Genomic DNA, 26,665 nt, shown 5'->3' on the forward strand with positions numbered 1-26,665 from the left:
ATCACACAGGGATGGAAGATTCTCCACAACTCTGGTGAGTCAACCATCTTTCTACATCATACAGGGATGGGAGATTCTCCACACCTCTGGTGAGTCAACCATCTTTCTACATCATACAGGGATGGGAGATTCTCCACAACTCTGGTGAGTCAACCATCTTTCTACATCATACAGGGATGGGAGATTCTCTACACCTCTGGTGAGTCAACCACCTTTCTACATCACACAGAGATGAGAGATTCTCCACACCTCTGGTGAGTCAACCATCTTTCTACATCACACAGGGATGGGATATTCTCCATACCTCTTGTGAGTCAACCATCTTTCTACATCACACAGAGATGAGAGATTCTCCACACCTCTGGTGAGTCAACCATCTTGCTACATCACACAGGGATGGGAGATTCTCCACACCTCTGGTGAATCAACCATCTTTCTACATCACACAGAGATGGGAGATTCTCCACACCTCTGGTGAGTCAACCATCTTTCTACATCAGAGATGAGAGATTCTCCACACCTCTGGTGAGTCAACCATCTTTCTACATCACACAGGGATGGGAGATTCCCCCCACCTCTGGTGAGTCAACCATCTCTCTACGTCACACAGGGATGGGAGATTATCCACACCTCTGGTGAGTCAACCAGAAATAGATAAAATTCTGCAAAAGACAACATCCTCAAAATACAAAAATATCAACAAATTTATCCGAGAGTTTCTAAAGGAAAATGTCACATGTAATAATAATAATTTATACATCTTGAATATATTTTTGAAGGTTTATTTACCCTCCGTATCATACCGTATTCCCCTCGAACAACCCCTCAGGAAATGCGACACTTTCTGGTACAGCCTACCCTCGTTATATCACCACATTTTGTCCACGCCAGTTATTGCTATGGCAAAGAATTATGGAAATTACAGCCATGAAATGGTACACTACATTGCATCACCAACGTTAACCAGTTAATATCGCTGTAATGTTACACGATTTTCAATATACATTTACATGTTGTAACTTTGTTAGTCAATTATTCCATAGGCTATATATTTAGCTTTGTTAGTCAACTATTCCATTGGCTATATATTTTTATATAATCCCCAGAGGTGGCGGTAGATTCGGGTGGCGATAGGTCGAGGGTAGACTGTATATATACCTTCATATTACCCTGCAACCAGGGCTTTAAATGCCTAATATAGTCATCCTGACCTACATTATACTACAGACTGCCACAGGATACCTGTAAACTAAATAAGGTAAACAATCCATTCTATACTGTGTAAGGTGCTGTATGATAAGTCTAAATCTAGGAATTATCAAGGAAAGGCTAAACACCTTATTACAATGCCTTGTTCTCTGAATATGGCTGACCATATCGGAGAAATTATCTTCCACAACATCCTGGGTAAGCTTGGTCCTTTTCTCCTAGAAGTTGCCCCGACAGCTACACAACATCCTGGGTAAGCTTGGTCCTTTTCTCCTAGAAGTTGCCCCGACAGCTACATAACATCCTGGGTAAGCTTGGTCCTTTTCTCCTAGAAGTTGCCCTGACAGCTACACACCATCCTGATTGTATCTTGGTTGTCGTTTTTCACCAACACCAGTTGTTTTTAAAGAAACGCAACCAGCTTGTCCAGTTAGGGGCTTGTGACACCATTTTTTCTGATAAGCTACTGGGGATTGTAGCTTTAATTGCACTTTGATTCCATGTGTAAGGATTGTTTTAAAATGTCATATCAGCGTTTTCACAATTTGCATATGTGATGAGGTCATCGATTTGTGTCTTATTAGACTTTGTAATGTGATGATGTTAAACATCCATGTCATATCAGAATTTTTCATGCGTTCACTGATCCATGTCATCAGATTTAGAGACGAGGTCACTGATCCATGTCATATAAGATTTAGCGACGAGGTCACTGATCCATGTCATATCAGAGTGTGTGATGAGGTCACTGATCCATGTCATATCAGATTTAGAGATGAGGTCACTGATCCATGTCATATCAGAATGTGTGATGAGGTCACTGATCCATGTCATATCAGATTTAGAGATGAGGTCACTGATCCATGTCATATCAGAGTGTGTGATGAGGTCACTGATCCATGTCATATCAGAGTTTGTGATGGTTTCACTGATCCATGTCATATCAGAATTTGTGATGATGTCACTGATCCATGTCATATCAGAGCTTGTGATGAGGTCAATGATCCATGTCATATCAGATTGAGCGATGAGTTCACTGATCCATGTCATATCAGAGTGTGTGATGAGGTCACTGATCCATGTCATATCAGAATGTGTGATGAGGTGACTGATCCATGTCATATCAGAGTGTGTGATGAGGTCACTGATCCATGTCATATCAGAGTTTGTGATGAGGTGACTGATCCATGTCATATCAGAGTGTGTGATGAGGTCACTGATCCATGTCATATCAGATTTAGCGATGAGGTCACTGATCCATGTCGTATCAGAGTGTGTGATGAGATCACTGATCCATGTCATATCAGAGTTAGTGATGAGGTCACTGATCCATGTCATATCAGATTTAGCGATGAGGTCACTGATCCATGTCATATCAGAGTTAGTGATGAGGTCACTGATCCATGTCATATCAGATTTAGCGATGAGGTCACTGATCCATGTCATATCAGAGTGTGTGATGAGATCACTGATCCATGTCATATCAGATTTAGCGATGAGGTCACTGATCCATGTCGTATCAGAGTGTGTGATGAGATCACTGATCCATGTCATATCAGAGTGTGTGTTGAGGTGACTGATCCATTTCATATCAGAATTTGTGATGAGGTCACTGATCATATCTGAGGTAGGTCCCCAAGTTTGTTGACATCACTAAGAACAAAAATGTATACATTCATATATGGGGAAACAGATTTTGTGCAAATGCAATATTTAAGAACCAAATATTACATAATACATTTATTACTTTGGTGAATTGAATAGGATGTTTATGTAGATATATCAATTGATGATTAACAAGAACTAAAAGTATATAATACGTAACCTTTGACGACAATTGAAGTGGGACCAGTTTTTTCAAAGCTTTGTCAATAACAGCAGCTGCATCAACATGGATTTTGATGACAATCCCTCGTAACAGGTCATATTCACCATAATCAATTTCTCCTTCGGCCTTTAGACAACCACAGATTTGTGCCATGCTATTGTCCTTTACACCATACAATACATCATGTCCCAAGTGTGGTTCCAAAAGTGTTAGGAAGTTATCCCATCTTTGTTTTAATCCTGGACAGATCCATGTGGATAGCTCCGTCACTATGTGAGCATGGATTTTTTTTACCTTGGTCATGTCTGTGTATTTCTCCGTGGCTGGAATCTACAAGATTAAGGGTACACAAACATGTAGTACCAGTAACAAATTACTTCAAAAACCATTAGTGTTTTAATCAACATATTACTCTACGACTAAATAACATCGATTGATAGTAATAACAGGACTAAACATCCCAAAAGGTTTTTAAGATTAAATTTCATCATATTAATTTGGAACACATAACAGACAAGTGGCTCAGAGACCCTGTATCACTCAGGAGGATATTACCATTTCAATATTAGAATAGCAACACTACAGACAACATCCAAGTTACCCTTATATACACAAATCAAGAAGGATTTTTACAAGATCAATGTTTCAATTGTTTTGTTTCCTGATCACTGCTTCCACTTCTCAACAAACTGTCTATTTATAACACTCTACAGGTGATTTCAGATACTCGAGGTCAAATCTGGTTTAGATAATTCCCTGTCCATTAAGGATTTTTAAGCGTTCCTACTATTTGTGAGATTTAACATTGTTTATGCATCATAGATAATAATGATATGGATCATACCTGTTAACAAGAGTCCCATGGTCCTTATTATTGAATTAGCGGTCAGTAGAATTGTGGTATATTTATACGGATTGTTTGCTTTTAACATGAACAACAATAGGCCAAACGGGCCTGTTTCGCTCACCTGGCTCTACAGCAACTTTGAAATTGATCTAGGTCATTTCTGCAAATACTATGCTGATTACCACTTTATTCAAATATCAGAGTAGGCTTGGTTTGTTCATGTCAATAAATTTTCGACAAGTCCTTCATTCCAACATACCATTGGCCTAATATCAGGCCTCGAAGTCTCTTGGCTATCGAAAAAATCATTTTTTAAAGATTTTAGCCTTTTTGACCTTGAGTGAAGACAAGGCCATTTTTTTAACAACTTGGTAGCCCTTCACCCAAGTTTGCTACAGACCAAATATTGTCCCAATAGCAAGTCCGTTGGCCTCTTGGTTAAAGGGAAGAAAAAGTTTAAAGACTTTAGCATATTTTACCTCTGTGACCTTGAATGTAGGTCAAGGTCATTGTATACTGACCTTGAATGTAGGTCAAGGTCATTTATTTGAACAAACTTATTAGCCTTTCAGTCCAGCATGCTGCAGACCCAATATCAACTTCCTTGGACTCTTGGTTATAAGGACAAAGTTGTTTAAATATTACAGCATATCTGACCCTTGTGACCATGAATGTAGGTACAGGTCCTTCATTTGGACAAACTTGGTAGGCCTTCACCCCAGCATGTTACAGACCGAATATCACCTCTCTTGGTCTCTTAGTTATTGAGAAGAAATTGTTTAAGATTTAAGCCTGCTTGACCTCTGTGACTTTAATGTAGGTCAATGTCATTCATCTGAACAAACTTTGTAGCCCTTCAGTCTAGCATGACGCAGACCCAATATCAACTTCATAGGACTCTTGCTTATTAAGAGCTTGTTTAAACATTACAGTAATCTGACCCTTGTGACCTAGAATGTATAGGTCCAGGTCATTCATTTGAACAAACTTGGTAGCCCTTCTTCCCAGCATGTTACAGACCGAATATCACCTCCCTGGGCCTCTGGATTATTGAGCAGAAATTGTTACAATGTTTTAGCCTATTTGACCTCTGTGACCTTTAATGAAGGTCAAGGTCATTCATTTGAACAGACTAAGTAAACTTTCACCCAGTATGCTACATGCCCAAATTAAGTCCCTGTGCCTCTTGGTTATTGAGAGGAAGTTGTTTTAAGGGGAAAGTTAACGATGGATGACGGACGCTTATAAGCTCATTTGCCCTTTGGGCAGTTGGTCTAAATCTTATTTAATTTTCAAATGACTTAAAGGAATTAAAATTCCATATTCGACATCTAACATACATATGTATGACTTCTAGCAACTCCTGGTCGAAACAATGACATATTACCATATCTTCTTACATACAGCCCGCCCATTAACCCTCAGGGTAAATTTATGTAGCATCTGTTTTCATGAATATCTTATTAACAACATTCAAGCCCTTTCATCTATAAATAATATTCAATATATGCATGGATCTTAGAATTGTAATCTTACATTATACCGGAAACACCATTTTCATACACTGACCTGCAACCTTTGTGGTTGATGATATTCAGAATTCTGTTACAATATATTTAGACCCTTTAAGCAACAAAAAATATATGTTTACAATAGCCATGGGTTTGGAGAATTCAAAGAAGAAAGTTGAAATGATGTACAATTCAGCTTCCATTGATCCTGTCCTTTAGCCTGGGCCTTAGGCAAAGGCTGACTCAAAATTTCAAAAGTATCAACTGTCAGCTCAGGACTGTGATTCCATTCAAGTCTGACTTATTTCGGATTAAAAATCAACGTAATGCACCAACATATCATTTTCCCACATAAACTTTAGTAAATTTCATCCCCTCCTCAAGGCTAACGCAAGCTAAAGTATAATGAAATCCACAATTTACACAAAGCTTATTTTAAGACTCTTGCATCTATGAAGAATATTTGATGTTATATATTGAGAATTAGAAGACTTTTGAAAATCAAGTCAATATTTCACCGCCCGTAAGGCCCTTTGAGTCATATGGGGCCAATATTCGCATACCATCAAACTACCATCCTATACTGATCATTCCAGCCAAGTTTGAGTTAATATTAAAAGGTCGGAATTCAAAATGTATTTTCCCTAACATAAACCGTAATTTCGTCTGTGTGTTATTGGCACATGAATGGCAACAAACTGTTACCCTCTATTAGCCAACAGTTTTTTGTCGATTAACTATTACTCAATACCACCTTTATGCCTGAATCCCTCCCTCCGCAGGGTCAATTTTAAAGTCTCCTTCATACAGATATGTTCCCAAACTAATCTGAAAACCAAATTCTTCATCCATTTGAATGAATAATCTATATTTACCTTTAGGTCCAAGACATTGAAACCCTCCCCCAAAAATAAGCTACCGACTACCCATATAAATTTACTTAAATTTGTTACAGAAGACAATGATTTCCACTAGATAAAAACTGTTTGAGCAATAATAATACTTTACATGATATGCATTTATTTAAGAGACACACCTTTATAATACTATGTCTGATTTACCTTATCATTCTCACCAAACCATGCCAGCCAATGACATTTTGTCAGGCCGTGAAGATTGTTTTCCCCATCAAAACTCTTAAAGCTCTCCTCATTCTTTTCAAAAGTCTCTTCATTTGGCTTCCTTTCTTTACCCTCATCATCAGAAACCCAAAAGTCACAATGGAGGTAGTAGCTGTACTTTTGATGTCCCTGGCTGGTCATCGAAAGAACATGTCCGATTATTTCTTCAATTTTAAGCATCAGGTCTTTCCCAACACCTGCCTTCACATTGTGATTGTGATCATTAAACATTGTGAGTTTGAGCATCTGCCCTTTACAATGAAGGACAAAGTTCCAAATGCTGTTAACATTTCGGCAGATAAACCCTCTCTGTGGCTGTTTGCAGCTGAATTCACCTTTCCGACTCATCTCGTGGTAGGTACATTCTCCAAATACATGCATACATATTGCAATGGTTTTGTCCCAGATAGCTTGTAGAACAAAGGGATTGTTGAATATCAGACATAATGTCTTAGTGCATTGCACATTATCCATTCCCAATATTTCTTGTACAATATCTGGTGAGGCCTCTTTCAATAAACAGGGGACAATATATATGTCAGACTTCATTGCATGTTGTTGGCTGTCTGGAACACCCATTGGTTTTGTTATCAGTCCTAGACGTTCCATTACAGATAACAATACCTGGCGATCCTCTTCTGTAATATTGCTCCAGCGAAGATCAAGTACCTTGTTGTTCAGTTCTGCTGATTCTCTAAAATCCGTCCATGTTGCCTTCTGTTTGTTGCCTTTCAGAGATACAAATTTGGTATCTGTGATGATAGCTCCAAAGGCTTGGATAATCCAGTTGATATCTAATATTACTTTCATTTGTTTCTTTTCGTCCGCTGTTAACAATTCCGAGTCTGTTTTCCCAATAATATCAAAGCAAAAAACACTTGCAGCATTATGCAAATATCTGGAATGGAAAAAAAATATAATACAATTTTGATTTGATGAATAGAACAGAGAGCAATTAAGCTACATGTACCATGCCCGCACCTAAAAATAACAGGATTGAATACATTTCTTGTTATTTTTTTTTATCTTGAGTGAAAACTAACAGATATATCTAGAACTAGAAATTGTTGGTTAACAATTTGATGGGCTTTTCACTACTTAGCATAAATGACCTAAAGGCATGGTATTTCAAAACATAAAAAAACTATATTAGAACACTTGATAGGTCATCCACATTCTAGTATTGAATTAATCTGGCATCTGAGATATAACGTTTCAACAAAGGAGTTGGACGAGGGGAGATAACTTGTACAGCTGTATCAAGTTCCTAGGTCTCTTGCAATGATTGCGAAATCAAAAAAAAAAAATCAAAATGGCGTACAACTTGAACCGGAAGTGCTAAACAAGAGATCCCAGAGGGATCTTGGCGCCCACCATTGAATGTTCTTCATAGGTTCCATGTCAGATTGATCTTTTCTGTACTTTTCTCTTCTTCTAAGTCTTACTAATCTGTGTAAATTCAGATGAAACCTCTAGTACTTTTCAAACAAGGGAAACCTATATATAAAATTTAAGATTTAGGCACCAACAGGAACCTATATGGAATTTGAGAAAGATTCCTTCAGTACTTTCTGAGAAATAGCGATAACAAACTTCAATTGTCAAAATCCAAGATGGCTGCCTGTCGGCCATGTTGTTTTCCGATCAATCCCAAAATGCTATATGCATAACTAAGCACCAAGGGGAACCTACATATGAAATTTGAGAAAGATCCCTTCAGTACTTTCTCAGAAATAGCGATAACAAACTTCAATGGTCAAAATCCAAGATAGCTGTCTGTCGGCCATGTTGTTTTCCGATCGGTCCCAAAATGCAATATGCATAACTAGGCACCAAGGGAAACCCACATATGAAATTTGAGAAAGATCCCTTCAGTACTTTCTCACAAATAGTGATAACAAACTTCAATGGTCAAAATCCAAGATGGCTGCCTGTCGGCCATGTTGTTTTCCGATCGGTCCTTAAATGCAATATGCATAACTAAGCACCAAGGGGAACCTACATATGAAATTTGAGAAAGAACCCTTCAGCACTTTCTCAGAAATAGTGATAACAAACTTCAATGGTCAAAATGCAAGATGGCTGCCTGTCGTTCATGTTGTTTTTCGATCGATTCCAAAATGCAATGTGCATAACTAGGCACCAAGGGAAACCTACATATGAAATTTGAGAAAGATCCCTTCAATACTTTCTCAGAAATAGCGTTAACAAACTTCAATGGTCAAAATCCAAGATGGCTGCCTGTCGGCTATGTTGTTTTCCGATCGGTCCTTAAATGCAATATGCATAACTAAGCACCAAGGGGAACCTACATATGAAATTTGAGAAAGAACCCTTCAGCACTTTCTCAGAAATAGTGATAACAAACTTCAATGGTCAAAATCCAAGATGGCTGCCTGTCGTTCATGTTGTTTTTCGATCGATCCCAAAATGCAATGTGCATAACTAGGCACCAAGGGAAACCTACATATGAAATTTGAGAAAGATCCCTTCAATACTTTCTCAGAAATAGCGTTAACAAACTTCAATGGTCAAAATCCAAGATGGCTGCCTGTCGTTCATGTTGTTTTCCGATCGGTCCTTAAATGCAATATGCATAACTAGGCACCAAGGGGAACCTACATATGAAATTTGAGAAAGATCCCTTCAGTACTTTCTCACAAATAGTGATAACAAACTTCAATGGTCAAAATCCAAGATGGCTGCCTGTCGGCCATGTTGTTTTCCGATCGGTCCTAAAATGCAATATGCATAACTAGGCACCAAGGGGAACCTACATATGAAATTTGAGAAAGATTCCTTCAGTACTATCTCAGAAATAGCGATAACAAACTTCAATGGTCAAAATCCAAGATGGCTGCCTGTCGGCCATGTTGTTTTCCGATCGGTCCTCAAATGCAATATGCATAACTAGGTACCAAGGGGAACATACATATGAAATTTGAGAAAGATCCCTTCAGCACTTTCTCAGAAATAGTGATAACAAACTTCAATGGTCAAAATCCAAGATGGCTGCCTGTCGGCCATGTTGTTTTCCGATCGGTCCCAAAATGCAATATGCATAACTAGGCACCAAGGGAAACATACATATGAAATTTGAGAAAGATCCCTTCAGTACTTTCTCAGAAATAGGGATAACAAACTTCAATGGTCAAAATCCAAGATGGCTGCCTGTCGGCCATGTTGTTTTCCGATCAGTCCCAAAATGCAATATGCATAACTAGGCACCAAGGGGAACCTACATATGAAATTTCAGAAAGATCCCTTAAGTACTTTCTGAGGATTAGCGATAACAAGAATTGTTTACGGACGGACGGACGGATGGACGACGGACCACGGACACAGGGCGATTTGAATAGCCCACCATCTGATGATGGTGGGCTAATAAAAACCGAAGGTACCAAAATCATCAGAATGACATATACTGCATCGATCTATGTAATAATATTCAAACAAGAGGCCCATGGGGCCTGTATCGCTCACCTGGTTGGATTTGACCAAATGTCAAAATAATGTTCATGTTCAATTCCTTTTGTTTGTTAACCTCAAACAATGCTATTGGTTATAGCGCGGGTATCCCAACTGCTTTAAAGAAATAATGAAGTCCAGACTCTCTGAGTTTACAACATGCATTTATAACTTTATGACTAGCGTGGGTATCCCAACTGCTTTAAAGAAATAATGAAGTCCAGACTCTCTGAGTTTACAACATGCATTTATAACTTTATGACTAGTAGTGATTTAAAGGAATTACCTCTATTTCCCATATGGGGCCCCACCCCTTTTGCCCCCTCGGGGGGGGGGGGGGGTAGAATCACCATTTATGCAAAAACTGTTCCCCTTCTCCAAAGATTGTTTCTGACCAAATTGGGTTCAAATCCATTCATAACTTTATGACAAGTAGCGATTTTAAGGAATTGCCTAAATTTCCCCCATTTGGCCCCGCCCCTCAGGCCCCTTGGGGGTCAGAGTCACCATTTATGCAAAATCTGTTCCCCTTCCCCCAAGAATGTTTCTGACCAAATTGGGTTCAAATCCATTCATAACTTTATGCCTAGTAGCGATTTAAAGGAATTACTTCTATTTCACCTATTGGGACCCGCCCCTTTGGCTCCTCGGGGGTCAGAGTAACCATTTATGCAAAATCTGTTCCCCTTCCCTGAAGGATGTTTCTGACCAAATTGGGTTCAAATCCATTCATAACTTTATGACAAGTAGCGATTTGAAGGAATTGCCTCAATTTCCCCTATTGGGCCCCGCCCCTCAGGCCCCTTGGGGGTCAGAGTCACCATTTATGCAAAATCTGTTCCCCTTCCCCCAAGAATGTTTCTGACCAAATTGGATTAAAATCCATTCATAACTTTATGACAAGTAGCGATTTAAAGGAATTACCTCTATTTCCCCATTAGGCCCCGCCCCTTTGGCCCCTTGGGGGTCAGAGTCACCATTTAAGCAAATCTGTTCCACTTCCCCCAAGAATGTTTCTTACTAAATTGGGTTCAAATCCATTCATAACTTTATGACTAGTAGCGATTTGAAGGAATTACCTCTATTTCCCCATTAGGCCCCGCCCCTTTGGCCCCTTCGGGGTCAGAGTAACCATTTATGCAAAATCTGTTCCCCTTCCCTGAAAGATGTTTCTGACCAAATTGGGTTCAAATCCATTCATAACTTTATGACAAGTGGCGATTTTAAGGAATTGCCTCAATTTCCCCTATTGGGCCCCGCCCCTCAGGCCCCTTGGGGGTCAGAGTCACCATTTAAGCAAATCTGTTCCACTTCCCCCAAGAATGTTTCTTACTAAATTGGGTTCAAATCCATTCATAAATGTATGACTAGTAGCGATTTGAAGGAATTACCTCTATTTCCCATATGGGGCGCCGCCCCTTTGGCCCCTTGGGGGTCAGAGTAACCATTTATCCAAAATCTGTTCCCCTTCCCTGGAGGATGTTTCTGACTAAATTGGGTTCAAATCCATTCATAACTTTATGACAAGTAGCGATTTTAGGGAATTGCCTCAATTTCCCCTATTGGGCCCCGCCCCTCAGGCTCCTTGGGGGTCAGAGTCACTATTTATGCAAAAATCTGTTCCCCTTCCCCCAAGAAGGTTTCTGACCAAATTGGGTTCAAATCCATTCATAACTTGATGACTAGTAGCGATTTAAAGGAATTACTTCTATTTCCCCTATTGGGACCCGCCCCTTTGGCTCCTCAGGGGTCAGAGTCACCATTTATGCAAAAAACTGTTCCCCTTCCCCAAGAATGTTTCTGACCAAATTGGGTTGAAATCCATTCATAACTTGATGACTACTAGCGATTTGAAGGAATTGCCTCAATTTCCCCTATTGGGCCCCGCCCCTCAGGCCCCTTGGGGGTCAGAGTCACCATTTATGCAAAATCTGTTCCCCTTCCCCCAAGAATGTTTCTGACCAAATTGGATTAAAATCCATTCATAACTTTATGACAAGTAGCGATTTAAAGGAATTACCTCTATTTCCCCATTAGGCCCCGCCCCTTTGGCCCCTTGGGGGTCAGAGTCACCATTTAAGCAAATCTGTTCCACTTCCCCCAAGAATGTTTCTTACTAAATTGGGTTCAAATCCATTCATAAATGTATGACTAGTAGCGATTTAAAGGAATTACCTCTATTTCCCATATGGGGCGCCACCCCTTTGGCCCCTTGGGGGTCAGAGTAACCATTTATCCAAAATCTGTTCCCCTTCCCTGGAGGATGTTTCTGACTAAATTGGGTTCAAATCCATTCATAACTTTATGACAAGTAGCGATTTTAAGGAATTGCCTAAATTTCCCCCATTTGGCCCCGCCCCTCAGGCCCCTTGGGGGTCAGAGTCACCATTTATGCAAAATCTGTTCCCCTTCCCCCAAGAATGTTTCTGACCAAATTGGGTTCAAATCCATTCATAACTTTATGCCTAGTAGCGATTTAAAGGAATTACTTCTATTTCACCTATTGGGACCCGCCCCTTTGGCTCCTCGGGGGTCAGAGTAACCATTTATGCAAAATCTGTTCCCCTTCCCTGAAGGATGTTTCTGACCAAATTGGGTTCAAATCCATTCATAACTTGATGACAAGTAGCGATTTGAAGGAATTGCCTCAATTTCCCCTATTGGGCCCCGCCCCTCAGGCCCCTTGGGGGTCAGAGTCACCATTTATGCAAAATCTGTTCCCCTTCCCCCAAGAATGTTTCTGACCAAATTGGATTAAAATCCATTCATAACTTTATGACAAGTAGCGATTTAAAGGAATTACCTCTATTTCCCCATTAGGCCCCGCCCCTTTGGCCCCTTGGGGGTCAGAGTCACCATTTAAGCAAATCTGTTCCACTTCCCCCAAGAATGTTTCTTACTAAATTGGGTTCAAATCCATTCATAACTTTATGACTAGTAGCGATTTGAAGGAATTACCTCTATTTCCCCATTAGGCCCCGCCCCTTTGGCCCCTTCGGGGTCAGAGTAACCATTTATGCAAAATCTGTTCCCCTTCCCTGAAGGATGTTTCTGACCAAATTGGGTTCAAATCCATTCATAACTTTATGACTAGTAGCGATTTAAAGGAATTACCTCTATTTCCCCATTAGGCCCCGCCCCTCAGGCCCCTTGGGGGTCAGAGTCACCATTTATGCAAAATCTGTTCCCCTTCCCCCAAGAATGTTTCTGACCAAATTGGGTTCAAATCCATTCATAACTTTATGACAAGTGGCGATTTTAAGGAATTGCCTCAATTTCCCCTATTGGGCCCCGCCCCTCAGGCCCCTTGGGGGTCAGAGTCACCATTTATGCAAAATCTGTTCCCCTTCCCCCAAGAATGTTTCTGACCAAATTGGATTAAAATCCATTCATAACTTTATGACAAGTAGCGATTTAAAGGAATTACCTCTATTTCCCCATTAGGCCCCGCCCCTTTGGCCCCTTGGGGGTCAGAGTCACCATTTAAGCAAATCTGTTCCACTTCCCCCAAGAATGTTTCTTACTAAATTGGGTTCAAATCCATTCATAAATGTATGACTAGTAGCGATTTAAAGGAAATACCTCTATTTCCCATATGGGGCGCCGCCCCTTTGCCACCTTGGGGGTCAGAGTCACCATTTATGCAAAATCTGTTCCCCTTCCCCCAAGAATGTTTCTGACTAAATTGGGTTCAAATCCATTCATAACTTTATGACAAGTAGCGATTTTAGGGAATTGCCTCAATTTCCCCTATTGGGCCCCGCCCCTCAGGCTCCTTGGGGGTCAGAGTCACTATTTATGCAAAATCTGTTCCCCTTCCCCAAGGATGTTTCTGACCAAATTGGATTAAAATCCATTCATAACTTGATGACTAGTAGCGATTTAAAGGAATTACCTCTATTTCCCCATTAGGCCCCGCCCCTCAGGCCCCTTGGGGGTCAGAGTCACCATTTATGCAAAATCTGTTCCCCTTCCCCCAAGAATGTTTCTGACCAAATTGGGTTCAAATCCATTCATAACTTTATGACTAGTAGCGATTTTAAGGAATTGCCTCAATTTCCCCTATTGGGCCCCGCCCCTCAGGCCCCTTGGGGGTCAGAGTCACCATTTATGCAAAATCTGACCCCCTTCTGCCAAGGATGTTTCTGACTAAATTTGGTCAAAATCCAATAAGAACTTTTTGACTAGTAGCGATTTGAAGCAAATGTTGACGGACGACGGACGCCGCGCCATGACATAAGCTCACCGGACCTTCGGTCCAGGTGAGCTAAAAATGAAAAAGTTCACAATTTTGTGACCTTTGACCCCATAGCTAACTTTTTTATTAGACCTCTGATCTGAAAACTTTTGGTGAGTAAAAGTTAGCGCCAGGCATTATCTACAAATAACATAATTACATGACCTCAGTAAAATGAATGCTTTTTGAGTTTTGGCAATTTTACCATCCATTGTCATTTTGTCAAAGTTTGTGTTGAATCGTACTGGTGGAATTTGAGAAGAAACTTAATATGCGAGTTGTAGGCATACATAAGATATAGAGAGAAATATTCAAAATGGCGTCTCGCGTTAACGACAAATGAACCATAGCGAACTTTTTTTATTTTACCTCTGAGCTGAAAACTTTTAGTAGCAAAAAGTTAGCTCTAGGAATTATCTACAAATAACATAATTACATGACCTGTGTAGAAGAATGTTTTTTTAGTTATGGCCATTTTAAACTTTTTAATACATGACGTCATGGTGGTCATATTAGATTTCAGACCGACCACATGATAACAAGACTTGGTCAGTACTATCTCCTTGTCATTTTGTCAAAGTTTGTGCTGAGTCGCACTGGTGGAATTTGAGAAGAAGTTTGAAATGTAAAACGATTTTTAATATAGAATATATAGGGACATTTTCAAAATGGCGTACTACATTAACCGGAAGTGCTATTAAGACACCAAAGGTATCAATATCATCGGAATGACATACTCTATTGATCTGTAGAAGAAGTTTTCAAAAATAGTAAAAAATGAAAAAAATTCTTAAAATAGCATAACTTTGACCTCCAGAGAGCTTATGACTTTTTTTCATATTGATCGATGCAATATGTCATTCTGATGATTTTGGTACCTTCGGTTCTTCATTAGCACTTCTGGTAAAAATGAAAAAGTTGAAAATTTGGTGACCTTAAGCTTTTCATTACATGACGTCATGGCGGCCATATTGGATTTCGGACCGACCCCATGAAATCAAAACTTGGTCAGTACAATCTCATAGTCATATTGTCAAAGTTTGTGCTGAATTGCACTGGTGCAATTTAAGAAGAAACTTAAAATGTGCCTGGTCTTGATACAAAAAAGAACAACAAGAATATTCAAAATGGCGTACCGTCTTAACGGCAAACGTTACCGAAAAACTAAACACATCAAAATCATCAGAATGATATACCGCATCGTTGTAAGAAAGATTTTTTTTTTAAATCTTGAAAAATGAAAAAATTCTAAAAATAGACGAACTTGACCCCTTAGCGAGCTTTTTTATTAGGCATATTTTGTATTAACATGGCATGGCAAAAAGTTATCCCCGAAAATATTCTACAAATAATATAATTGCATGACCTCTGTATGATGAACACTTTTTGGTGAAAAGCCCTAATAATAAGAAAAAACATAACAAAAACAATAGGTCTTTTCACCACTTTTGCTGAAAAGCCGTAATTAAAGTTTTTACAATTAAAATGATTATCAATTTAAGATGTATCCCTATATTGAATTAATTGTGAAAACAAAAGTTGAAGTTACAGGCTTATACATTTAGGGATGAGTTCTTTCCAAATGTCATTGTACAAACAAGCTAGATCTTTATCATTTTTTACTCCTTATCAGATTTGTAACTAAGAACATACTTTTATTGCAATTTGATATGAATATCCTTACTTTTATTGCAGTCTAATATGAACATCATTACTTTTATTGCAATTTAATATGAATATCCTTACTTTTATCGCAATTTAATATGAATATCCTTACTTTTATTGCAATTTAATATGAATATCCTTACTTTCATTGCAATTTAATATGATTATCGTTAAGTTAATTCAAATAGATTTAATGATTCGTCCAAATGAGAAACAATCATGATAATAGATAATGATTATAATAAAATAATCTAACATGAAAATATGTTGATACATACCGAAGAAATGGGACAAGTTCCCTCTCATCAAGTGGTACCAAAAGCTCTTCATTCAAACTCAGTATCTGTTGTATGTTCAGGAATTTAATTCCTTCTTCTTTTTTCAGCATAATTTTTTTTTCAAGTGCAAGCCAGGATCCAAGAATTTCTTCACGCCAACATGACTGCAATTCGAAACATTCCTCTTCCATTTTACACCATATTTCGAGGTATTTTTCTTCATTCTTGTCACTCTTGTCCATCTCCGAAAGGAAGAAGATCTCAATTACATGATCATCATATATATCCTTAAGACCTGGTTTTGCCTTTAGTTTCTTTGAGATTTTTTCATTAATCTCAGATTCACCCTGAAAGCAAAAATGTCATAAAAATACAGCATCTATGGAAAACATCTGACCCACCGTCCCAGTGACCTACTGTCCATGTGACCTACTGTCCAAGTGACCTACTGTCCAGGTGGCATACTGTCCAACTGACCTGTCCATGTGACATACAGTCCTATTGACTCATTGACCTATATAGTGATCTGTCCAAGGGATCTACTGTCCAAGTGACCTACTGTCCAAGTGACCTACTTTCCCAGTGATTCACTGTCCAAGTGACCTACTTTCCATGTGACCCACTGTCCCAGTGACCTACTGTCCAAGTGACCTACTGTCCAAGTGACCCACTGTCCCAGTGACCTACTGTCCAAGTGACCCACTGTCCTAGACCCACTGTCCCAGTGACCTACCGTCCCAGTGACCTACCGTCCCACTGACCTACAGTCCCCACCTACAAAGCACTGAGTACAACTGCTAGTACAGCCCTTTTTTTTTGTATCATTGTCTTTGTTTTAAATCAAAGGAATTAACATTTCAAATTTCATTAAGATATTATGTTGTTATTATTTTATTTAGAGTGAACAGTGAGTTAAATAATTTCCAGAAATAATTAAAAATGATGTAATTTTGCATCCCAGGGGTAAATGTGTGACCCCAGGGTCATGAAATTCACAATTTTAATAAAGCGCCTTAAAACCCTTCCATCTATAAACAGTATTTGATTCTATCTTATTTCGGTCTGAAAAGAAGATTTTTGAAATTTCAGTCAATTTGGCCCTTTTTAGCCCCGCCCATTAGCCCCTGGGGGTCAGTCAGGGCAAACATGTATATACCATCAAACTGCCTTCACAAGGTAATAATGTTAACCAAGTTAGAATGAATTCCAATAGAATTCAAACAAATTATAATAAAAAATGTGATTTCCCTATATAAACTTTAGTAAAGTTTACCCCCTCCCCAGGGGCAAACATGAGACCCCTGGGTCATAAAATTGACAATTTTGGTAAAGCACCTTAAGACCCTTCCATCTATGAAGAGTGTTTGATTCCACCATATCTGAGAGTAGAGAAGAAGATTTTTGAAGTTTTAGTCAATTTGACCCTTTTTAGCCCCGCGCCTCAGGCCCCTGGGGGGTGGGGACCATATAATTTACAATTTTGGTTGACCTTTAGCCATAGAAGCTTCCTGCCAAATTACATGGAATTTGGTTTAGGGGTTTTGGAGAAGAAGTCGAAAATGTAAATTGTTTACGGACGGACGACGCACGACGACGGACAAAAGGGGATTAGAATAGGTCACTTGAGACTTTGTCTCAGGTGACCTAAAAAGTTGGCAAGTATGTTTGTTTAATTCATGTAACTGAAAAGATGTGCAAGTTATATACTCAAGTACATATATATACATGTACATTTGTATCATGGATGTCAGCTCATTCAAATTCACTAAAAAAGTTTTCAATAGATCATTTAAAAAAATTGGTACCAAAATCAATTTCAGACCTTCTGTCTTAGTATCTTTTCCATATTGCAGCAATAATTAAATTAAATGCATCGGACAATAGTCGATTCAACAGTGTTTTTTTTCACGTAAATTTACGGCAAAAAATAAATTAAAAATAAAATATTACAAAACAGTGGAAATAAAAATATCAAAAACAATATCTGTAACTGACTTAACTCATTTAATTGATATATTGTATAATACAAACCCGTCCGATCAGACCGATTAAGCAACTATCTACCATGGGCGGCCGTTTTAGGATAAAATACAGACATTAGTTAAGTGCAAAAAAAAGCCAAATGGTCATTATGTTCTTTTGACACTTAAGTGCAAAAGAATTTTGCTATGGCGTGCATAAAACACATATGCCGAATAGTAGTGTTTAGTGCTTAAAACTGACTACGCAAATAAGACCGACTTTTTTACAAAGTGCACATTTTTTTTAATGAAACTTCATCAGAACCTGTAAAAGAGGTAGACCAACGCAAAAAACAAGTTATTTTGTATATACATTTTGTATATCGTTTACATTTTGCTTGTGCAGTAAGTTTACAATACCGTATATCGGGGTTTTTTTAGCGAGTGTCCAATTTTCGCTATTTTCGCGACCAGACTCGGTCGCGAATTATAAGATATCGCTAAAATTGGTCACGTTTTACAGAAAGAGTTAGCTCCCTTGTAAGAGAAGAGATCGGCAAACAGCAAGCAGGTGGCGCTGCGATCATTGACATTATTGTTGACCTTTCGCTAACCAAAATGAAACAACTAGGTGCAAAGTGGTTGGTTAAATTGAACGATCACCTGAAAACAAGGCCTGAGATTATAACAAACGGCTTCAAAGAAGCAGGTATCTGCAAAGTCCTGGATATGTAAATATATCTCCATTTAACTGAGAATTATCTGTAGTATATCTAGGCCATGCCGATTGATGCACATACATGTAACGGTACACGGTATGTATGCGTTCTATGTTCGACGTTAGAACTTTTGATTTTCAATAAATGTTCTTGTACTGTACTTCTTCGTTTTTGTTGTATATGAAACATATGTACGCTAAAATTTGAATTACATGTTGTGAAAACGCTAAAAATGAAATACGCTAAAAATAAAACGTGTCATTTTGTACAGAAAACGCGAAATTTGGCATACGCTAAAAAAAACCGATATACGGTATTATATTTGAAATTGAATTTTGTCGTCCTCTGTCGGCTGTCAGTGTCAGTACCGGTCAGTAGGCCTACTGAGTATATAGCTACATACCATTCGATCCTGTTACACCATTTAATTATGAGTATTTATATTAACTTCATAGGAGTGGTCTTTATTTTTTTTTAGTTTTAGTCATGTATTTACCGGTAATCACAGGCCATGCACGTACAACCGATCTAGATCCGCCAATTCCGATCAGAAGTATTTTCACTTTGACATATACCGACAGTGAGTACACACGTGCGGTGTTTGTTGACACACATAAGGGGTCAAATTAAATTAAGGACCCATTTTTATGTGCATCCATTACACATTCTGGCATCACGTAGTTTATATATAGAAAGATTTGCAGCTCTCTATTTGCCCTTATATCAACATGGCGGCCCCTGACCTTCCCACAATCCTTTGCGGTCGCTCGGTACAGTCTTCACTAGACGCCATATTGGAGAAAACTTGAAAACCAGACACATAATTATCGATAATTTCTATTTGAAATCACCACCAAGATCCAATTATGTGCTTTAATTTCGTTAATATCAAAGTGCAGAAGTGTCATCAATATGAAATATATCACAATTTGCTGTCCAAGTGTTTGTATTTTGAGTATGAAAGTCCAGCACACCGCGGGAAAGATCGGCGGGAATCTCCAATTTTCGAAAAGTCCCTATGGGGTTTTCGAGAAAACGGATAAATGACAACAATGTGAATGATAAACAAGACCACATTCCATAAGTATGATAGTTTTTGGTTAATGTGGTAACTTTTGTAGTGGCCTAATAAAACGATGTGCTTTTTGTGTGCGTTTAAAATTGACGATGTTTTGGTCTGACGTAATGGCGGCTTGTCGAATAGGACGCAACAGATTTTCGGAAATACAGATTAATGACAACAATGTGCATGATCAATAAAACTAAATCCCATAAGTATGATAGTTTTTGGTTAATGTGGTAACTTTGTAGTGGCTTAAACAAGAGGCCCAGAGGGCCTGTATCTCTCACCTGGATTTCATGAGATATGAAACAAGAATGATGATTAAGTATACTTGTCACTGGTATTGCTATGTCAATATATCAGTCATTTTATATGAGTACATGAGGTTTTTATGCCAAAAAATGCAATAATCCATGAAATGAAATTGATTTTTGGCGCAATCCCAGATGCTACCACACAAATGTGAGCGATATTCATTGCTGAGTTTAACCAAAGAAGTTGTTTAAACCAATTGACCCCTTTTGACCCCACCCTCTGCACTCAGGGGTCAGTTCCTTCCGTTATAAAATTTTGAATCCCTACCCAAAAGGATGCTACCAGTCAAATATGAGCTGTTTCATAGAAGATGTTGTTCATATCAATTTAGCCAAATTGACCCTTTTTGACCCCACCTCTTAGCTTCCCGGGGGTCAGCTCTGTCATACACCTCCAGTATACAGTTTTGAATCCCGGGCTATCCAGGGGGTTGTACCAGGCAAATATGAGCGATATCCATAGCTTAGTTTCAGAGAAGAAGTTGTTTATATTAATTTAGCCAAATTGACCCCTTTTGGCTCCGCCCCTCAGGCCCAAGGTAGGTCGGCCCTACCATTTGTACAATTTTGAATCCTGGCCCAAAAGGGATGCTTAGTCAAATATGAGCAATATCTATTGCTTGGTTTCAGAAGAGAAATTGTTCATATCAATTTAGCCAAATTGACCCCTTATGGCCCCGCCCCTCAGCACCCAGGGAGGTCGGCCCACCATTTGTACAATTTTGAACCCTCACCCCATAGTAATGCTACCAGGCAAATAGGAGCGATATCCTTTGCTTGGTTTCAGAGAAGAAGTCGTTTATATTAATATAGCCAAATTGACCCCTTTTGGCCCTGCCCCTCAGGCCCCTAGGGAGTCAGCCCCACCATTTGTACATTTTTGAATCCCCATCCCATAGTGATGCTACCAGGCAAATATTAGCAATATCCATTGCTCGGTTTCAGAGAAGTCGTTTATATCAATATAGCCAAATTCACCACATTTGGCCCCGCCCCTCAGGCCCCTGGGGGTTCAGCCCAGTCATTTGTACAATTTTGAATCCCCACTCAATAGTGATGGTATCAGGCACATATAAGCAATATACATGTACGTACATTGCTCTGTTTCAGAGAAGAATACGTTTATATCAATATAGCCCAATTGACCACATTTGGCCCCGCCCCTCAGGCCCCCAGGGGGTCAGCCCCATCATTTGTACAATTTCAAATTCCCACCCCAAACTGATGCTACCAGGCAAATATGAGCGATATACATTGCTTGGTTTCAGAGAAGAAGTCGTTAATATCAATATAGGTATATTGACCCATTTTGGCCCCACCCCTCAGGCCCCCAGGGGGTCAGCCCCACCATTTGTACAATTTTGAATCCTCACCTCATAGTGATGCTACCAGGCAAATAGGAGCAATATCCTTAGCATAGTTTCAGTGAAGTCATTTATATAATAGAGCCAAATTGACCCCTTTTGGCCCCGCCTGACTTAGACACCTGGGGGGTCAGCCCCACCATTTGTACAATTTTGAGTGCACACCCCATAGGGATGCTTCTGACAAAATTTGCTCAAATTCTGATCAGTTGTTATGAAGGAAGAAGAAGTCAATTGTCAACGGACGGACGAACGGACCCAACGGTATGGAATAAGCTCACCTTGGTCCTTCGGACCAGGTGAGCTTACAAAAAGCTAATAACCGCTTTCTTCAAATATCAGAGTATGCTAGGTTTACTAAAAGCATTGGCTTAATATCAAGTTTCAGAATCTCTTGGCTATATCATTTTTAAATACTTTACCCTTTTTGACCCCGTGACCTTGAACGTAGGTCAAGTTCTTTCATTTCCACAAACTTATAAGTATGTCATCCAAGCATACTACAGAACTAAAATTATGTCTCTGGGGTTCATAGTTAAATTAGAAGAAGTCATTGAAAGATTTTAGTCTATTTGACCCCTGTGACCTTGAATGTAGTCAAGGTAATTGACCTGTACAAACCAGTTAGCCTTTCACTCTAGCATGCTACAGACCTAATATCAACTCCCTTGGCCTCGTTGTTATTGAGAAGAAGCTGTTTAAAGATTTTAGCATGTTTGACCCTTTGAGTTATATCCTAATATTCAAATCTAGTGAGTTGTCGTTTTTGGTACAAATTTTGGACAATTTTTGTCAACATTATACAATCATTATAACTCTGCTTTGTCGCTTATCAGTTTAGTGTTAAGACTGATCAATAAATGTACTTGCATTTGTAAGTTTCGTTCTGTCACCCGTAGTTTTCTGTAGTTTTGTCAATATACAGTCACGATGAAGTTTCTTTTGCTTAGTCAAGTCAATGACAATATAATGTACATGTCATGTTCCCCAACGGAAAAACAATGAAACGGAATTCAACCAAATAACAATTTATGAACGTAGCATCAAATAACCGTTTAAATTTAACACAGATAACATTTAAAACGTAACAGAACCATTACGTTATATTTGACACATAATATACTGTTTGATAGGCCTATAGGTTTTACCGATAACCACACCGTTTCCATTAGCGCAGGAAGTTGAGTTGCACATGTGTGTATAAAATTATTACTGTTACTGAGTTGGTGTGTTATCCGAGTTAATAAAGACAACGGTGAACGTTTATACAGACATACTCTGAACACCTCGGCATTAATTACGCTATTGTTTCGGTCATTTAAAGATTTAACAGGCAGCAGTGACTGTTTCATTTCTACATTTGTAAAAACATCAGCCGACTACTAATGTGTCAGCTTAGTTCTGCTTGAACGAGCGGGTGGATGTGTTGTTAACTTTTAGTAGTGTGTATTATTATCGGCAACCCCTTTGGGAAATTACCTGGTGTAACGTAAATATTCGTGTATAGTACACATTTTTTTCAAAATTTGACAAGTGAAAAAATCCACTGCGCACTACAATTACTGTATACACAAGTATATGCTTTTGCCAGTTAGATGCATGAATGTGATCTGAAATTTATGATCGTTTCCTTCAACAGCAGGATTATGATTTACCAATACTTAAATTAAGCATTTATGTTTATGTATTTCGGGACATCTGACAGAGCGGAAAAACGCACAACATGGCGGTCTCAGCATGTGCTTTAATTACCCATCATGCAATTACATATTACACCCGTTATACTAATATCTGACTCAGTGATGGACATTCTAGGAACGTCAAATAGCAACAAGATCTACATTAACTGATCTAAACTAATACATATGCCAATAAATTACACATTAAGTAAGTAAATAGTTAACAAATAAAGAAATAAATAGTTATTTGGATTTTTAATTCCTTGATATTGTGTATTTAGAAGCAATTAAGTGGATTTATCCAAGTAGATCGTGAGTCAAACATCTGCCGTACACATTTGAGCACGTTGCCGTATTCAGGTCCAAAACGATGGATAATATCTCATCAATTAACATCAAACAAAACTTGAAATGATATATCAGTAGTTAGTTATTTCATACTTCTAAATAAATCACCTTATAAATCCAGAGCGTTGCCAGAAAGTGATAACGTCCAACTTGTTTATTTACAGAAGCTGTAATACCGCCATGTTAACACTAATGCCTTGATGCCGTGCGACAGTCTCTGACCAACTGGCCATAAAAATTACGATCTGACTGAGAAAACGACTCTAATTTTTCGTCTGCACTGTAAAATTTATCCATTCCACAAGTTTATTTCATTGATATAAAAGCTGTGACCAGCACAATGACAGCAGAATTGTTTTCGTATTCAAAATGGCGGCCAGTGTTACATTACGTAGCCCAGTACTGTACTCAGCTTACGTACCAGTCAATCTTGTTATAATTTGACTTAATTATAAGCTTTGTACATATCGTGTACAGATACCATAAAAGATCAAACTTAAGTGAAAACCACTAGGTAATTGAGGGTAGGAATGACATTTTGTTTGTACAATGATCGTAGATGGGACCACTCCAATTTGCAAGCTGACGAGGCCCATTGTGGTATAATGTAAACAACCTGTCAATATTCAATCTGTCAATATTCTGGCTGGTGATTCCAATGAAATGCAGTAAATTAGCTTTGTTAATGTACAGATTTCTATCATCCTATGCTGTAGAATTCAGCTTCCGCTTAGTTGAACATTAGTTTTTTTTAATCTTTTTTTTTTGAAAATGAAACTCAACAAGAGGCCCAGGGGCCTTAACGGTCATCTGACTCTAAATTAAAACCATTATTTTATTGTAGTATGTATTCTCTGTATCAAGTATAAATAGTGGCACTGTTGGCCATGGTGGCCATCTTGGATTTCTGACCGACCCAATAAATATCAAAAACACTTGGCCTTGACCATCTAAGGATAATTTCTGGTAAGTTAGAGCTGAATCCCACTGGTGGAATTTGAGAAGTTTGAAATAGGCATTGTTCAGGAAAACCATGATTGCACAATCATGTTACAAAATGGCTGCCATGGCTGCCAAGTCAATGATTTTACGAGGCAGAAAAATAACAACACTTTGTTGGCCCTCCTTCCTTAACATCCTCGCCAATTTCGAGCTCAATGGCACCAGTGGAACTGGAGAAGAAGCTTAAAATGTGTTTTTTAAGATGGCGGCCACTGCGGCCGTCTTGGATTTTAGACCAATCCAAAAAATAACAACACTTGGTCAGGATCCTCTCAGGAACATTTCTGAAAAGTTTCAGCTCAATAGCACTGGTGGAACTCGAGAAGACGTTTAATATGTGTTTTTTCAAGATGGCGGCCATCTTGGATTTTGGGTCGGCCCGAAAAATAACAACACTCGGTGGGGATCATCTCAGGATCATTTCTAGCAAGTTTCAGCCCAACAGCACTGGTGGAACTTGAAAAAAAGTTTAAAATGTTTTTTTCAAGATGGCGGCTATGGCGGCCATCTTGGATTTCGGACTGATAAAAAGAATAACAATATTTGGTCGGGATCATATCAGGATCATTCCAGGCAAGTTTCAGCTCAATAGCACTGGTGGAACATGAGAAGAAGTTTAAAATGTGTTTTCAAAATGGCGGCTATGGCGACCATCTTGAATTTCAGACCGACCTGAAAAATAACAACACTTGGTCGGGACTATCTCAGGAAGGTTCAGCTTAATCCCGCAGATGGAACTTGAGAAGTAGATTGAAATGTGAAAAGTTTATGGACAGCGGACGACGACGGACGGACCCTTCGGGTCAGATGACCTAAAACGTACCTGCATACTAGCTATACGCGGATATTTACGGTAACTATATAAAGTAGTACTTTTTATCACCGAGAGTTGTTGTTATCAGATTCCACAGACAATTTGTTTAATTAATTCATTAAACACTTATAATAGGATATAATAATCGGTAGGTTTGTAGTGTCGATACCTTAGTATTGCAAACGGAAATTTGATGTTGAAACAAGAGGCCCATGGGGCCTGTATCGCTCACCTGGTTGGATTAGACCAAATGTTAAAATAATGTTCAATTCGTTTTATTTGTAAATCTCAACAATGCTATATATGGTTATATTGAGTGATCCAAACTGCTTTAAAGAAATAATGAAGTCCAGACTCTCTAAGGGTTTTTAGGATATGCATTCATCACTTTATGACTAGTAGAGATTTAGATGAATTACATTTATTTCCCCTATGGGGCCCCGCCCCTTTGGTCCCTTAGGGGTCAGTCACCATTTATGCAAAATCTGTTTCCCTTTCCCCAAGGATGTTTCTGACTAAATTGGGTCCAAATCCATTCATAACTTTATGACTAGTAGCGATTTAAAGGAATTACCTCTATTTCCCCTATTGGGCCCCGCCCCTTTTGACCCTTGGGGATCAGAGTCACCATTTAAGCAAAATCTGATCCCCTTCTTCCAAGGATGTTTCTGACCAAATTTGGTAAAAATCCAATCAGAGCTTTTTGACTAGTTGCCATTTGAAGCAAATGTTGACGGACGGATGGACGACAGACGGACGAACGGACGACGGACGCTGCGCCATGACACAAGCTCACCGAACCTTCGGTCCAGGCGAGCTGAAAATGTCGGCGTTTACTACCGATTGTTGTTAGACTCAAGAACGATACTTCGAGTTATTCCATCATTTCAAGAAGGATTTGTATTGTCCCATCGCATTATTTTTTTAGTTTTACAAATTCGACTTTTTTCATTAGGATGAAGAGACAATTAGACCGGGACAAACGAAGTACTTCGAGTTAAGCATGGTATTCGAGTTTTTCGAGTTCGAGCTGATGAATTTCCACTGGTGAAATGTTTTCAAAAACATCATCATGTAGCATACTCACTGTTTTTATTTTCTCCATATGAGAACCAATCAAGATAATTGGCGGAATACCCTTCTTTTCACTAGATTTGCTCTGTGAGTACATTGCAACTGCATTAAGCCAGTGCGCGATTTCATCTGTAAGAATAATTAAGACTGTGGCTTTATTCAA

General features: G+C 38.8%; 1 protein-coding gene across 1 annotated transcript in view; it reads right to left on the reverse strand.

Annotated features, from left to right (window-relative positions):
• Positions 1–2,747: 2,747 nt before the first annotated feature.
• The window catches only part of LOC117317530, a 35,573-nt gene continuing 11,655 nt past the window's right edge, over positions 2,748–26,665 (reverse strand). Inside the window, exons 4-8 of the mRNA XM_033872345.1 lie at positions 26,516–26,631; positions 16,165–16,511; positions 6,457–7,414; positions 3,035–3,367; positions 2,748–2,862 (exon numbers count right to left, since the gene is read on the reverse strand). Of these exons, the coding sequence (XP_033728236.1) occupies positions 2,860–2,862; positions 3,035–3,367; positions 6,457–7,414; positions 16,165–16,511; positions 26,516–26,631 (1,757 nt within the window). The 3' untranslated portion in view covers positions 2,748–2,859. The remainder of the gene's footprint in view (positions 2,863–3,034; positions 3,368–6,456; positions 7,415–16,164; positions 16,512–26,515; positions 26,632–26,665) is intronic.

This window comes from Pecten maximus, chromosome 19 (genome assembly GCF_902652985.1).
Source record: "Pecten maximus chromosome 19, xPecMax1.1, whole genome shotgun sequence".
In the NCBI taxonomy this organism is placed as follows: domain Eukaryota; kingdom Metazoa; phylum Mollusca; class Bivalvia; order Pectinida; family Pectinidae; genus Pecten; species Pecten maximus.